Raw genomic sequence first — 16,023 nt, 5'->3', positions numbered from 1 at the left:
GGATTTCAGATGAGAATTGCTTAAACATTGTTTAAGCAATAATATAATAAAAGCCTTGTTAAAAGAAGTCAAAGGGATATGGTAAAATTACTTCCGTATTGGTTTTGTTTTTGCCATACATTTATCTACTCATGCCTGGCTCTCAGCATTTGCTTACAAAGTGAGCAGACTGGAACTACGGTAACCAAAGGGGCTTTGGTTTTGACATTTGCTTAAAGCACTCTGTGTCAGTCCACATTTCACATTCATTTTTCTTTTCCTGCGCCTCCAAGAACATCCTTCATGTGTGGTTTATCTTGATTTTGTTAGTCTGGCATATTTTGCTCACCTATGACAGAAACTTAACTGAAGGTAGGGGAAACGTGAACAATGCACAGACTATGCCCTGCGAATGCTCATTTTATGTCAAGGCAGTGCAACCCAACGATGCTGGGTTTCTATGTCCCTCTTGCTCACAGGGTTTTGAATCACCGCAGCAGTGTAGGAGGTTCCCAGTTGCTCTTGGTCCTTTGGCCTCGTGCTTCTCATTTGGGAAAAGAACTATCTACGATCCAGAGGCCTCCCACCCAGGTAGGCCACTCTTGAGTCAGTTTTGGCTTTTGTTTCCTAGAAAACACTTCCCCTCAATCCCGTTTCCCAGCAATCTTGCCTTTTCTGGTTCTCCTTCCTCACCCAAGGTTTCTCTCCAGTTGTGAATTTCCCTCTGTGCTATTCACAGTGCCCTCCTTGTCCTTTACTTGATCATTCCATATCCAGGTTCTGATTAGCTGGATTATGCTCTCCTGGAAACTTAATGTGATCAAAGGCTGTGACCAAGGCTGGCTGGCAGGGATTTCTTTTGTGCGGCTCTATGTCACTGCTGATTTTTGGATATATTTCCAAATAGGTCTTCCTCTCATCAGGGAAATGCAGGGAAGTGAGAAGAGCTGTTTAACGGAACTGTATTTCAGTGTTATTTAAAGGCATTTCTGTTGCAACAGGTTCCTCATATCAAATGTTGGGGTGTTCCTTGAGAATAGCAGCAGCTATAAACAGAGTGTCACTGCAGACACATCTATGTATAGACCTTCCTGAAATTTAGTGACAGAATATGAAGACAGAGCACAGAGGGTATTTTTTGCTAAGGATACCTGATGTTACATTGGGAGTCTCTTGCTGTCTCCTCTTAGGCTAACATTGCGTCCTCAAGTTTTCAGGCTAACAGCAGTAAAGAAAGCTCTGGTTTTCATTTTAGATCCTCTGTAGTCAGGTATTTTTCTGATAGGGAATCAGAATGATAACACGTCAGTCAGACTTAACTGTTAAAACTGCTTTCCTGTGAAAATCTTGCTGTCAGATCAGAGGTTGCTAAACATCACTGTGGATCTCTTTCTTTTACCAGCAGATAACAAATTCGTATTTGTTTATGTGTATTCTGCAGTTGGTGTCTGCTAGTATCTTGTGCTCAAAACCTGAGTCTTTCAGTTGGTAGTGTTCACTTGTGCCACTGTTGTCTTTCAGATGCTATTACAGCATCCAGTTCGTAAAGGGTAAAAGATGAAGGAAGATACAGCTGCCTTGAATCCTATTCAGCCCATGGTTGCGAGAGCAAACTGAGGGTAGTGTTGCCTGGTTGTTACACTTGGCTGCACTGGTTTTGATACGTAGCTGGTGCAAGTATGTGGTGGTGAAGTCTTTTCTGATACTTTTTTAATCTCTATCCTGGGTATTGGATTTTAACCCCTGTGGCTAAACCCAGATTCCTCAGTTATAATTCATTAATTTTTTGCAAGAAGCTGTTCTGCTAAATGATCAAGAGTGATGGAATATTTAATGCTGAAAGGACAACTCTGGTTGGGCCCTGTGTTCAAAACAGAGCCAACCTCAGCATCAGATCCAGTTTCGAATTAGATCAGATTACTCAGGACCTCGTTGAACTGAGATATTCCTGTCACCAAGGATGGAGATGCTCTGGGCCCTGTCCCAGTGACTGGCCTATCCCCGTTGTGAAAAACTTTCTCCCAGTGCCTCCCTGGAGGTATTTGTGTCCATTACCCCATATCCTTTAACACTGCACCTTCGAGGAAAATTCTGTTTCCATCTTCTTGATATACTTCTGTTACACAGCTGAAACCAGCAGTAAATTCCCCTCACACACACCTTTCCAGTCTTCGCTTCTTCAAGCTAAACAAACCCATCTCACAGCCTCTCCTTGTACTTCGTGTGAACCAGTCTCTGACCATCTTGATGCCCCTCTGGGCTTGTTTCGGTATGTCCATGTCTGTCTTGTACTTGCCTAAACCCAGGACACAGCACTCCACGTGTGGGCTCACAAGTGCTGAACTGAGAGGCGTTAATCACTGAGGTCATGCCCTGTGCTCTCTCTCTGGGAGAGAAGGGCATATTCCTGAAGAGTGCTTGGATTGCATTTTCAGGATGAATATAGAAAATGAAGGGGTTGTATCTTAAGCTTCAGTAAATGAGAAACCTGTGAATGAGATGCTTCAGGCCAGGAAGTCTTCATCGAAGTGTTATTGTGTTACTGTCCTCTTCTTAACTTTGTTGTTAGCTCAACATTTCATGAAGGCCATTTCTGCCTTCATGTCTTCGTGATGAGCACAAGGAAAGGAAAGTCATTCAGCAAAAGATGAAAGGCTGTTCAACAGGAGACTATGGGCATGTGTCATGCTTTCTAAGAGACCGAGTAAAAGAGGATGCGGAAGCTGATTTTCTCATCAAAGGGTAGCATTTGGCTTGCTTGTTTCTTGAATGAATTTGGCTCCTGCACTGCTGATGTAGTGGCTGAGGAGTGTCTGTGAGCTGCGCCTCTTTGTGGAATTATGCCACAGTCTTTAGTGGGGCTTTTGGTAACACTCCTTGGGTGTGCAGTATTTACACCAGCACCTTTGAAACATCACACCGGTGAAGTTGCACTTAATATGGGTCTGACTTGGCACAGAGATACAAGGCATGCAACTTCAGCTTAAATGCTTTCGGTCATAGCTGTTGTTTTCTCTAGCAAAGGTACAGCTTTTGACATCTGCTGTTTGTTTGCATTCTGCCTGGAAGGTCTTGTGGCATAGGTGGCAGTAGGGCTGTGAACTGGGCTACCTCTTGCCTCTGCCAAGTATATCAAATGAAGATGCTTTTGATAGTATATGTGTAGGAGGACAGAAGGACTACATGGGTGTGTTGTTCCTTTTTGCCATTTTAGCCATTGTCTCTGGTTGTATTTTGCTCTTTAACTATGCAGATATGGTACGAATTCTGTCATTTTCCCAGTAGCATGAACTGTCAAAGATAAAAGGCATCAAGCGTCCTTAGGGCCCTTTTGTCCCCTGTTCTCTTTCCCAGGTCCTGCTGGAGTCTGAAGGTGTCATCTAACAAGGACACCCGTTTTAAAGACTCCTTTTGGAGTTTGGTCTTGGTTTCTCAAGTAGCTTGCTTCTGAGACCAAGTTCTGAGTCTCTGAGACCAAGCAACATACAAAACAGATGCTCCAGCAGACAACACATCAGTGGAAACCTTACTCAGGTGTCAGAAAATGTGAGCAACATGAGTCTTCAATCTTCAAGCGCTGCCTGTTTCTTCATGGTGAAACTTCAGTTTGTTGCTTCGTCCCATTTTGCAGCTCCAGGTGCTTTCAGGAAAAGGACTCTCAGGAGCTTTCATGGTGACGTTTATGCAAAGTTGTCTCTACTTTCTTTTAAAAGGGACAGACTTTAGTTTGAAAGGTCGTGAAAGTCGGTTCTGAACTGTGTTAAACCAAACAATCACGAAAGCTTTAGGTTCAGTCAGAAGAGAGATCCTTGCGCTTCAGCTCTGCCAGTTCCCACCCACTGCAGTAGCTGGGAGCAGCTTTGTAGCTGCCTGTGAAATTCGCATGTTGCTTTCTTGAGGAACAGGAACCCAGGTTTCCAAAACACCCTTGTGAAAGTGTTTGCTAGTGACGGCTGTTCTCCCAGAGCTCTTTGTGTGGGCTAAGTGCATCTGCTTTCTATACGACAAGTGATTGCTTGAAAACCATTAGAAAAGCTGTGGGCAGTAGTTCAGAGGCAAAGCTGCTGAAAGAGTAACTGTCACTCTTCCAGTGCATTGCCCATACTTGGTGTTCCATCGAGCTCCCTTCCTGTACCGCTTTGGTGCGCTCCTGAATTCATTGAAGAAGCTGAGGGATGGTTGACCCATCCCCATTACATGCCTGTGATCATGTTGTGACTGTGGACATGCCTGTCTCTCTGATGGCAAACTGCAGAATCCAGCCGAGGAATTCTGATTTTGAGTATGGGCAGGCACCTGAATGCTGGAGTGGAAAACTTACGGACAGTGTGCACAGGAGTTGTATTCACTGAAAGTTAATTCTTCTTCCAGAACTTGTAAAAGGCTTGTAGTAATTAAAGGTTGGAATTTATTTCTGTTACTGATTTCTTTCCTCTTTTTAGTGCAGTTCTGTGCAATGCCTCTTGGACTGAATAAATCTTGATAACTAAAGCAAGCATTCTCATAGTAGTTAGAGAAGCCCTTTGAAAAGCAGGCAGGGTTTTGGCATCATTGACCTGCATGGCTGTCTTTGACTTGAGCTTTTTGAGGATTTGTTTTCTTTTCTGTGAATATCTTGGGGATGCTCAGCCAAGCTAACTGGAAAAAATCATTAACTAAGAGAACATAACACAAAGCAGGAGCAGCCGGGAATTCCTGCACTGACCTGTGTTCAGGGTGGAATGAAAGGGAGAAAATTCTGAGGGCTGTATTCAGATGAGCCGTTTTTGAAAGAATCTTCTGTGTGACATGGGCAAAGGCTGTGTGTAATCAAGTCCCCAATGTTTGCCTGCTCCTACAGCAGACATACACTTTTGGTCTGTGCTACCATCCGTCTCGCTTTAATAGAGATCACAGCTGATACTGTGTTGACTCTTGCAATCTACTTGTAGTTTCATTGTGGTACTTTCAGAACCCAGGACTTGGCCTGACGTATAGTGAGCTGCTTCTGTTCTACCTCTTCTCTGTTGGCTCTCAACATGTGTTTTGGCAGGATGTTGAACAAAAGAAAACCACTTGGCTTATTTTGCACTGTTGTGTAGAGCAAGTGACTTGAAGGCACTTGCAGATTCTTCTTGGAGACTTTTCAGCTACGCTAGGGAAGATTTTTCTTGTGCAAACTGGCAGTGTAGCCAGCTGTTGTAATGGTAGCCCTTCTCCAGAAGTTCCTCTGGAAGTACAGCACAACAGGGGTGGGTATTTGATAGTACATGTAATAAAGTGCTATAAGCTCCATTTTGTAGTTGGGTGTGATGACACAGCTGTATGATATCGTGGCTTGACTCTGCAGGACTGCAGAGATGGCTAGTGGGAGGTGTACAGCAATGGCCTGTGCCAGGAAGCTCCTTCAGGACAGGTGTTTTTACACAGTGCAGCATTCACAAGGATAAGCACCGGAATTCATAAGTTCCTGGAAGAGTCATTTCTCATAACGAGCATGGATGGAAAGCTGATGAATTTGCCTGCTATACTGCTCTGTGATTTGAACACTTCTTGTTGTTAACTTCCAGTACACTTAGTGTTTACACAAACCCACCAAAAATCCTGGTAGCATACCCTTTGGAGAACATGTCTAATGCTGTTGTATTTCATACTTAATCCACAGGTAAAGACCCAAGTGTGAATTTGGCTGTTATCTGCCATGTAACTTCCAAGAGTATATTGAGAACCCCTCATGCCTCAATTCAGCACCAGTTTAACAAGTGTTACTGTTTTTTGTTGTGTTTCCTAGGAGCCAACATCTTTCTTACCTCATCTGGACTGATTAAACTAGGAGACTTTGGCTGCTCAGTGAAACTGAAGAACAACACCCAGACAATGCCTGGAGAAGTGAACAGCACCTTGGGGACTGCAGGTAGGGAAGCCTGTGCTAGGCAGGCACTTGTCTAGCTACCATAAAAGAAGTTACCTCCGCCAAATGTCTGGGCCAGAGTGAAATGCTGTGTTTGGGGGAAACTTGGTTTTACAGTAGCTAGTTAGATGTGCCTTACATCCAGAAGCCAAAACAGTGAGTGAACGATGTCACTGGAGAAATAAAAGTTGTGTTTGTCTGGTAACTATAAAGGTGCTGGAGCTTGTGTTTTCTGGGGTTGCATCTTTCTCTGCAGCCATACTGGAACAGTGCTGTTCTTACTGAACAGCTGCTGAATCTGCTTTTTTAAAATGACAGCAACTGAAAGCGTGTTATTGTGCCAGCATTTTCACAGTCACCTTTCAAACTGAAAGAGAGTTATGCTGCTGATGTGTCAAAGAACAAGGAGAGAGCAAATGACAAAACTTAGCAAGAAAAGCTGAGTGGTAATTCATTACAGATGTATTAAAAAGCATTTGGCTTACCCAGTTAGATCACTTAATGTACACCATTCCTTCTGCCCTATGTACTGATGACATCATATGTGTTGTTTCAAAGCATACATGGCTCCAGAAGTAATTACTAGAGCTAAAGGAGAAGGGCATGGACGTGCAGCAGACATCTGGAGCCTGGGCTGCGTTGTTATAGAGATGGTCACCGGCAAGGTAGGGATGTTTCTTGTACTGGGTGACTGCAGATTGTTCTTAGCAGTTTCTCTGCAAATTCTGCCATTTTTCACACTGAAGTCTGCAAGTACTGGGGTGGTTTTTAATTTCCTGGGGTCACAAATATATGCTCTGTTGGATAGCAAGTTCCTCACTAAACCTTGCAATGCTGTTACCTGTTACAGAGGCCTTGGCACGAATACGAGCACAACTTCCAGATCATGTATAAAGTGGGGATGGGTCATAAACCTCCTATTCCTGATAAAGTGAGCCCAGAAGGGAAAGACTTCCTTTGCCACTGCCTGGAAAGCGACCCAAAGATGAGGTGGACGGCCAGCCAGCTCCTCGATCATCCTTTTGTCAAGGTTTGTTTTGTGGCTTTGGCTACAAAGACTGTAGATAAGAATCTAAACCAGATGTTTTGGCTTCCTTGTTTGTGGCTATGCTGCAGGGCTTTGGATCACAGTGGGAGGCTGGTATCAGGTTGATGCTGTCCAGAAAACAAGGTTTGGCAACTTTTCAGAAGCACATGTAACGCTGCTGGCAAACATTTGACTGAAAGAACTTGGTGCACGCCATGTCATAGACTTCCTGCTGTTTTGAGGTGCAATATCTTTATGTTGGAAAGACTTGTCAAGCTTCAACTCAGCGGTGATTACTTGAAGGGCTCCGTCCCTAAAACTTCAGCACGTACGGATGCACAACTTGGGTAGTTTAGAGAGTAAGGGTCCCCTTCAGAAAAGGGAAAGAGGCACATGCTTGAGAACTTGGCCTGTTTTTCTTGAAAGCTCATACTTAATGTGACATTCATGCTGAATGTTCATCTGGCAGTTGGCATAACAGTCTGCAGTTCCTGCATGAACTGGGGTTTAGTACTTACCTTAGGAACAAGCAAATAATCAGAGCTACACATTCAGGTTTATTAGTAACTTTTCCGAAGAACGGGGAGCACAGCAGGTTATTGAATTCTCTCTCATTTTCCAGCTTAAAGTTTAGTTGCATGGTGACAGTGCAAACATGGGTATTCACATGCAAACACTTGTAATTCATTGTCTGCCTAACAAAGGAGAATGAAGAAAGCTTCAAAGATGTTCAGTGAAGGTGCTGAAGAAACTGATCTGTTGCCATCATGCTGTAGCAGGGAGACAATGGAATTAATTGTCTTCTGTTCTCTTCACAGGTTTGCACAGATGAAGAATGAAGTTATTCAACCTCTGGCCTTTTATATTGTGGCAAGATATCTTTTAATCACTACTGTATGTAATATTTACATAAAGACTGTGCTGAGAAACAGTATAAAAGTTGAACTTACGAAGACTGCACAAGTGACAAGCGTCACTTTCTCTGCTGCTCCTGTATGTTTTACTTGGCACATGTTGCTCACGTGACAGTGTCCGCGAGGTGGAAGAAGCTGCATGTTTCAGTGAAAGTGCCATTACTACTGTATATGGACCATACCCTTTTTGTTCTTGCTCCCGTTTCTCATTTGATTGAGAACTGTAATGTTAATACCTAGTATTTTTGAACTCTTTAGGTTCAGAAAAATGCTGTAGTGTTATCAGGCGTTATGGACCTTGTTTTTTAATCCGTTTGTTGAGTGCACTGACTGTGAACTTTTACTGGGATTTTTGTTTATTTGTTTTTTGGCAAGCTTCAGATTTGTTATGCAAAAGGCTGATTAATGAAATTTTAAAAGAAGTTTTTTCTCAATAAATGGTTTATTTTAGGAGTTGTTGGTGAAGGGGTTTTCTTCTGAAAATAAGCATGTGGGGTCGTGTCACATTTTAAACTTATTTTTTCAACGCCTGTTTGAGCGTTTAAGTTAACCCAACTGGAATAAGCTTCTTTTATATTGCAGTGGTCACATTTTGTCAAATTCAAGATATGCTTCTTACATAGGTGATAATAGAATTAAGGTGTTGTGTCCTCACCCCTTTGTCCTCTCCTGAGGAAATAAGGTGATGTACAATTCCTGATACTATGTAGTATCTAAGGGAAGGAGTCATGGTCTGAAGTAACTTTCTTCTGGAATGGAAGTACTGTGAAGAGGGAGCGCTTCTGTGGCCAAAGAATCAGTTAAGGTTATTCCTGTGGTTCGTGTGGCAAAACCAGGAACTTACTGTTAGCTTTTTAAAACCGATTTCTGATCCTGGACTTTGATGCCCCCACCATCCCCCAGCTGTCACTGGTGTGAGAAAATGCAGAGAGGATAGAAGTGATTAACAACTAGAAGAAACAGTCTGTAACACTGGATCTAGTTAGATTATTTTGTTTAACTTCAAACAGATGACTTACTTAAAACTTACTTGTTACTTGTAAGTATTAGTGCAAGTTTCCATATTCCTGTTCAGCTTTAGACCTTAAAATGGGTAACTTGCTTATAAAACAGAGAACTTACTTTATTCTAAAGTCCTGTTTCTCCTCTTAACCCACAGCACCTTGGTTTGTTTCAGGTGTGCAGTAGCTTTTAGCAGGTGGGTGACCTGTTGCTAAGGTACTGTGAAATCTGACATTTAAATCTAGAAAAGGATGAGTCTCACTGTGCAGGTCACTGCTGAAGGTAAAGACTCTCCCCTCTCTTCAGGTCTCCGTTTTCAGTTACGACAGGAGAAAGTACGTTGTCATCCTCAGCAACAGACTATGACCAGAGGTAAAAGTCACCCCTCCGGCCTGCTGTTTGCTTCCCTTTGTGGTGTATCAGAAGTGACCGAGTGGTTTGTGTCCTTATCTGCCTTGTTTCAGGTGCCCCTGTACAGAAACAGGAACTGTGGCCAGCTCGTAGGAGTCAAGATAAAGGTGAAAAGTAAACTCTTAATTAGTTCCTTGTTGTCAACCAAAAGAAAACTCATTCACTCCACATTAGCTTTTTATACTTTTATTTTTGTATAAACAAACGTTAAGACTACTTTTGTTAAGGCAGTTGTAGAACATATAGTTGCTTGTGGGGACATGGGGCAAACACTGCTTCCTGATGACATACGTCATTCTTTTGATACAGTGAACTGGACTAGTATAACTGACTACTTTGGCAAGTTCCAGTACTCTGGCTCTGTTTGCCAGTGGATGCTGGCAGGGCCCAGTGCTGCAGTCCTCAGATGCTGGGACTGCCACAAGTGCTTAGGAGGATGGATCCAGGAGCGGCATGTCCCAGGGAACTGGGTAAGGAATAGCCTAAATACTTTCTCAGAAGTATTTACATGGTTGGTATTTTCCTCTGGGAGAAGTAGCACTACATGCAGTTGGAGAGGAAGGGACTAAGAGTCATAAGGAATGTTCAATGTCACCCTGCCAGCACGTTTCACCAGAGGCTCTTGAAAAAGGCGAGAAAGCTACTCTCTGTCACTGCATGAATATGTATTTGCTGCTCAGAATTAATTGCCCTGCATACAGGCTCATTCTTTAACCCTGATACAAGTCCACTGTATCTGCCAGGTAAGAGTTATAGTAAAACACTAGCTTGGAGAATGCTCTTCTCTCCCATCCCGCCCATGTTCAGTGTCTTGTGTACAGTGTCTTCAGGCCTGGCTCTGTAACATGGCCTGCTGTATTACTGTGGGATAACTGGATTGTCAGACACTACTACAGGCTGTAATACTCAGTATTCCACTGTTAGGATTAAAAGAACAGCTTTATAAACATGGCAGTATTTTCTGATTTCGGGCTCTATCTCCTGTGTTGGAAAAACTACACTAAAGCCCATGTTTATGTTCATGACCTCATACACTTCTTCCAGAAAGCTTCAGAGCACAGGGGATGCGTGTGTACACAAGACAGGGAAAAAGCCCCCGGGATGAGAACCTCACATGTCCCAAGGCCTGTTCATTCCTTCACATTAATACTTTTTATTGCCTCCACTATCAAAAATCTTTACTTTCTGCCCCATGCTAAAAGCACTACTGCACCTGCTCTTTAGGTGCTGCGTATGAAAGACAGTAGTTTCAAGATGGTCTGACATCTGAAGAGCAAATGCATATTTCATGGAATGATTCATATGCTGTTGTATTAGCCCCCATTTCTTCTGGCCTCTGTTTTACTGCAGGGAAAGAAATGTTTTTAGCTTCAGCTGCTAGAACTAAGACTTTCTTCTCTGGACTCACACAGGCTGTTCACTCCTAGTCTATCACAGTTTGGTCCTATTCATAATGAAAATGTACCATCATTGAAAGTGCCAATCGCAGTTGCTCCTGCTCAGCATCTGTATCTTTAGATTTCAGAAATTTGGGGTTTTTTAAATCATAATCGCCAGTAGCTGAAGTCTGCTCTTTTCCTTTATTCTTTTTTCAAGTGAGTTCTTTTTAGTAACTTGTATACCCTTAACTCCTAAAGTTCAAAACCAGGAGAAGGCTGCCCTGGGATGTCAGAGCAACACAGGTTTCCTAAGGAGCTAGATGCTAGTTTTATTTAATTGAGAAGGGTGTCAAAGTCCAGACAGCCATAAAAAGTCCCAAGCACTGCCACTCTCCTAGGCCTGTCTGCTACTTCCCCTCTTCTCCCAAAAAGAAAAGCAAAAGATAATGTAGCCGTTACCTCAGGCTGACTGTTATGAGGCACTGTGTAAACTAACTTACCCAAAATAACAGACAAGCAGATTAATTGGGATCACAACAGTAGCAGGGGTGTGGGGCATAACTTTTAATGTGCTTTGCATTACTTAGTTACAGCATACCCAGTTGTTCTGTTTCCACCACTGTTAGAAAGGCCTAGAATTTTAATCAGTGTTTAGTACCTCCGTTTTCCCAGACTATAAATGGCATTTATTTACTCGCAAAAGAATTACAGGTTTCGGCTGTCCCTCTGATGTATCGCCTGGGGAAAGATGTGGCAGTGGGTAACTCTTAGCTCTGCAAATGGCCCCAAGGCTAAATGCCACTCCAGGTTATGCCACTGCAAGACTCCGATGTTGGGATGTCTGGGGTCTGGCTGAGGTTTCAAAGGCCCCACGTGGTGCCCACTATGGGAGTAAGTTCTAGATGTAGAAAAACCTCTACTTGCAATTCTCTCAGTTCAGTAGAGCTGCTTCAGTACAGTACTGGTATAACCAAGCAGAGCCTCTTACTGTATTTAAACACTGACAGATTATGGTTGTTAAACTGTTAACGTGTGATCTAGACAACTACCAATTTTAATCATCTTGTAACAATCTTCTGACATTTGTCCATTCCTTAGAGCAAGTTAGGAAAGATAAAGCCTGCACCTCTGGTTAGTTTCCAGGTAATCTCTCATCATACAAGTACACTGGAGTTACTTTTCTTCTTCTTCAAAACTTAAGACAGTTTTTAGGGAGACAAACCAACCAACCAAATGCAAACTCGCTGTGGCAAGTAGACAAAGGAGTGCATCTTTCAAGTGTGTCATCCAGCCCAAACCCCCAGAGAAAAATAACAGGAGCACAAATCCAGATATGCATGGCAATTGCTCATCCTACCCTTCCTCTGCTCTCACTTGAAGGACCATGATACACACTTAAGAGTTTTCAGAAGTTGGATTTGTTCCCTTTGGATTGAAGCAGTCTCTGAAGATACTACTTTCGTTTCTGCTTGTTGTCATTGTTGCCATAGGTGGAACCCCTGTTAATTTCTGTAACGCCTATCATCCATCTGACACCGACAGAAGCTGCAAAAGAAGTAACAATAAAATTAGAAGCTGCTTGCGAAGACTGAAGATCTGTACATGTGTAGCATTTTGAACAAGACTGTTAGTGTTCTCAGCCTTACAGCAGCACATTAAAGGTAACTACCCCTACTTGACCTTTGATGAAGGTACAGCCCCATTCCTCGCTGTCAAGTAGTTTGCCTACAGTATTTCATTAAGGAAGGTCCTACGTCCCTACACATGTTCTCTCCCCCAGCAGAGAAGAGGCTGCATGGACCAACATGGGTGTGAGAAGCACATGCATGGTATGCTCAGTCCAGTTAAACCCTGGACAAGGCTGTCTGTGAAATGGGGCTGTTGGGGTTACCTGGCTCCCCAGTCGAGTGTCAAAATGTACTAATGTGTCTGCATGCGAGATGTGATGGGGAAGGGAACCCTGCTTGCCTTCAACAGCCCCCATGCCTGGAAGAGTAGGAGCAAGTGCAAGGATACTTCAGATCTTGATGAACAAAAGAATTGTTGCAGTTTTAACTACAGCTCATGAAACAGTCCATTATAAGAGGCCAGGCGAATTTATAGTCTATTTATTTAGTGATGGCTGAAAAGACAGAGATGCAGTGGGGAAGCTGGGCTGCCTTTGGGGCTGCCCTTGGGTCTTCTGGATGCCAGACAACATGCAAGCAGGGCCCTCTCAGAGGCAGACCAGAGAGTGGTAAACAGACCAGAAAGGGAGATGGCTCCTTGGGAGCCACTCTCACACTCCACTGTTGGTCCATGAATGGAAATACACACAGCTGGGACAAGTGAAGGGTTTCACTCTTACAAACAGACTAGAAAAAAACATCCCTGACATTTAACTGGCCATGAGCTGAGGAAGACTAGAGGAAGATCCAAAATGACCTGCAGTCTGGGATCATAGTACAATAGTAAGCATGAAATCATTAAGATTTTAAGCACAGGGGATAGAAACAGCATATAAATAGAAACAGAGCATAAATAAAGAGCAGCTGTTACAGCAACCACACAGCACATTGGGGATTTCATCCACTTCCAAGAATGCCACTGCCTGGACACCAAAAAATACATGGTTCAACAATTCAGACATATTGTTTTTTATTTCTCCTTTGCTCCCTGATAGAAGCTGCTGCTGCCCCTCTGTCCTCATTTCACCCTGAGCCCTCAGTGGTTTCTCCCTGCACTGCCAGCCTCCTCGCCACAGCTATCCTGGAGCCTTAGAGCACACCCCACAGATACTGTTGTGAGATTAAGGTATCTTAAGCACACAAAACAGCAGTTTAAGGATGTCTAACTGCTCCACAGCAAACCGCAGAAGGTAACAGCTCCTGCTGTCTTTCTGCCACCATTACTCACCAGCCAAAAGAAGCAGGAGGCTGGACCTGCTCTGCCTGCCCGAGTGCTGGGGCTGAGGTAGGGATGAGGTAACACAGATCAACAGAGCCAGTAATGCTCCAAGAAAACCACCACATCCACAGATAGTACCACATTCCTCAGCAAAACCGTATCTCAGAGCAGAGGATTCCCACCTTTTCTCTCAATCCTCAGGATTTCTTCTTATCTGTAACCTGGGGTTTGTACCACACAGCAAGTGCTATAAACAGCACAGCAGGTAGGGGTGTAAGAATTTTCTCTATATAGTCAGCTGTCTACCTGAGTTATATAAGTTACATACTGAAATGCAGATTTGTACAACTAAAGCTTATTATGAATGGTAGAAATTTCTATTGAGGACCTATTTTGCCCACTATGATGGAGAAGAAATAAGTAACAAAAAAAAAAAAACCAAACCTGCTTTAAGCACCAGGCTGAAAGGCCAACAGGCAGAAGCAACACAGGCAGAATCCTGCTCACTGTTTGTATCACAGTGATATACAGAGCACAGTTGGTACAACTTACTAAAATGCCACTGGCTCATGCTCTCCTCACCTTCCACTCAGCCTACAGGCATCAACAGCCTTAGAATCACAGAATCAACTAGGTTGGAAAAGACCTTTAAGATCATTAGGTCCAACCATTACCCCAGGACTGCCAAGACCACCACTAAATCACATCACTAAGGGCCTTGTCTACACGTGTTTTGAACGCTTCCAGGGACAGTGATTCCATTTTCCTGGGCAGGCTGTTTCAATGCCTGAGCACCCTCTCCGCAAACTGATTTTCCCTAATATCCAGTCTAAAACTCCCCTGGCACACCCAGATACCTCTCTTCCAGCCTTGCTACCTGGATCACGCCATGCTCCAACCCATCAGTCCACACGTGGCACTTGGACACTGTGAAGTCACCAAGGACTCACAGCTTGCATTCTGATCCATGGAAACAGGTTTTCTAATAGCACCGTGTACACACTGTATAGCAGACATACAACTGCAGAATCAAAGCTGGCTCATTGCTACTTACATTTGGTTCAAATGAAATACTTCTCTCGCCTATAACTGATACTTAATGGCCGGCCCCATGCCATTATGTTTTTAGCATTAGATGCATAAGAGTACTTTTCCATTTAAAAGCCAAGAGAAACCCTCTCATCTTTTGCACGCACAGCCAACATTTCCCTTTTAACTGCTGCTGACAGCTCTATAATAAAATACTTCTGGAGCATGAAGGTTGTCCTCTTCCACTCACATTACCAAAACATGAGAGGCAACTTAACACTGGGTTCTTTGAAGCCGAATGAAACTGGGGAACAGGAGGAGGAAGAAACACAGAAGTTGCTGTCAAGTACTGGCATTTGACAGACTTGCTCACTACTTCAACACCAAAATATCAGCCCCAAGTTTTAAACAGCAGTTGTGAGCTAAGTACATAAATGTCTTGCCATGCATCCTATGAAACGAAAGCCAGTTTTCAAAAGAGACTTTTGGCCCTCAAACTACTTTAGTATTTCTCCTCTGGAGCAGGGACGGCCTTGTGTTGGTTCAAGTAGTATCATGAAGGGCTCCTGGTTCCAGACCAGTAGTTTGATATTCGCACAATGCAGTGATTATTAGGAGTATAAATAGCCAAACTGCTGCATGGCAAAGCAAGAGGGGATGGCTCAGCATTCTCAGTATAAAGAGGAGATATCGTTTATTTAGGGCTGATAGTGTTTGAGCTGAACAAGCAGAGCTATATATACATTGGTTATTCATTCCTTGGATCCAAGAGTTAGGGTCTGAGGGATCACAGTGCTTTCACTCCAGCTTGACCACCATTGGGCATTCCTCTTATGGCTCCTTCCACCTCAACAGCCAGTTACTTACAAGTAACAGTATTTTACTGGAGTCCAGTATTTTACAAGTCCAGTGTTTTATTGGAGAGCACAATTGGCAGACACTGTCCAAAAGACAAATGTCACTCTCGAAACAAAGTAGAGGGTACCAGATGAAAGGACTTCCTAGTTCCTCCCCTCTTCACTATCACAGGAGGTGTAACAAAGGTTATCAGGTACTGAAATCTGCTCCTAGAAACAGCAGCCTACTTATAATAGGCTATTAGGGACTGCAGTAATCTTCCTGATTCTGGAGTGATCAGGTGAGCTGTCAAATTGCCATATAAAAAGCAACATCCCAAACACTACCTGTGCTGTTTCAGTTAAACTGCAGGAAGAAGTCTGCTAAGAACAATTTGAATCAGCATTTTCATCATCTGACCCCAATGCTAAATAAATCCCTCTGGTTCACAGAAAAAACTTCCTTTTGCACTATTAAGCCACCAGGTACCAATTACTGCTCCCCCTGCAAAGGTCAGTGAGTATAGTGCTCCTTGCTTTGCTACAAACCAGCTCTGCCAGGGAGACAGCTCCAGCTGGCATCAAGAGTCACAACCTCCAAGGTACATTTGTGTTCATGTACCACTACTGCCCAGCCACTTCAGAATTCACTTCTGAGACCCTGCCTAAA

At 43.4% G+C, this 16,023-nt stretch overlaps 2 protein-coding genes across 11 annotated transcripts in view; one reads left to right on the top strand and one right to left on the bottom strand.

Moving 5' to 3' along the window:
• The window catches only part of MAP3K4 (mitogen-activated protein kinase kinase kinase 4), a 67,118-nt gene extending 58,855 nt beyond the window's left edge, over positions 1 to 8,263 (top strand). For 6 of the 7 annotated variants that reach the window (XM_065680452.1, XM_065680451.1, XM_065680455.1 and 3 more), the window contains 4 exons: positions 5,750 to 5,872; positions 6,428 to 6,534; positions 6,720 to 6,899; positions 7,715 to 8,263. In XM_065680452.1, coding sequence (XP_065536524.1) covers positions 5,750 to 5,872; positions 6,428 to 6,534; positions 6,720 to 6,899; positions 7,715 to 7,735 — 431 coding nt within the window. In that variant the 3' untranslated portion in view covers positions 7,736 to 8,263. Of the gene's footprint in view, positions 1 to 458; positions 546 to 5,749; positions 5,873 to 6,427; positions 6,535 to 6,719; positions 6,900 to 7,714 lie in introns of those variants that run through there. The other variant, XM_065680458.1, reaches the window with a different exon arrangement.
• Positions 8,264 to 9,393: 1,130 nt separating this feature from the next.
• Positions 9,394 to 16,023, bottom strand: part of AGPAT4 (1-acylglycerol-3-phosphate O-acyltransferase 4) — a 92,214-nt gene continuing 85,584 nt past the window's right edge. For all 4 annotated transcript variants that reach the window (XM_065680446.1, XM_065680447.1, XM_065680448.1 and 1 more), the window contains one exon: positions 9,394 to 12,147. In XM_065680446.1, the coding sequence (XP_065536518.1) occupies positions 12,056 to 12,147 (92 nt within the window). In that variant the 3' untranslated portion in view covers positions 9,394 to 12,055. The remainder of the gene's footprint in view (positions 12,148 to 16,023) is intronic.

Source organism: Lathamus discolor, chromosome 5 (assembly GCF_037157495.1).
Source record: "Lathamus discolor isolate bLatDis1 chromosome 5, bLatDis1.hap1, whole genome shotgun sequence".
NCBI classification, from domain to species: Eukaryota; Metazoa; Chordata; class Aves; order Psittaciformes; family Psittacidae; genus Lathamus; species Lathamus discolor.
The sequence above is the reverse complement of the archived record's forward strand: the minus strand, read 5'-3'. Positions and strand labels throughout refer to the sequence as shown.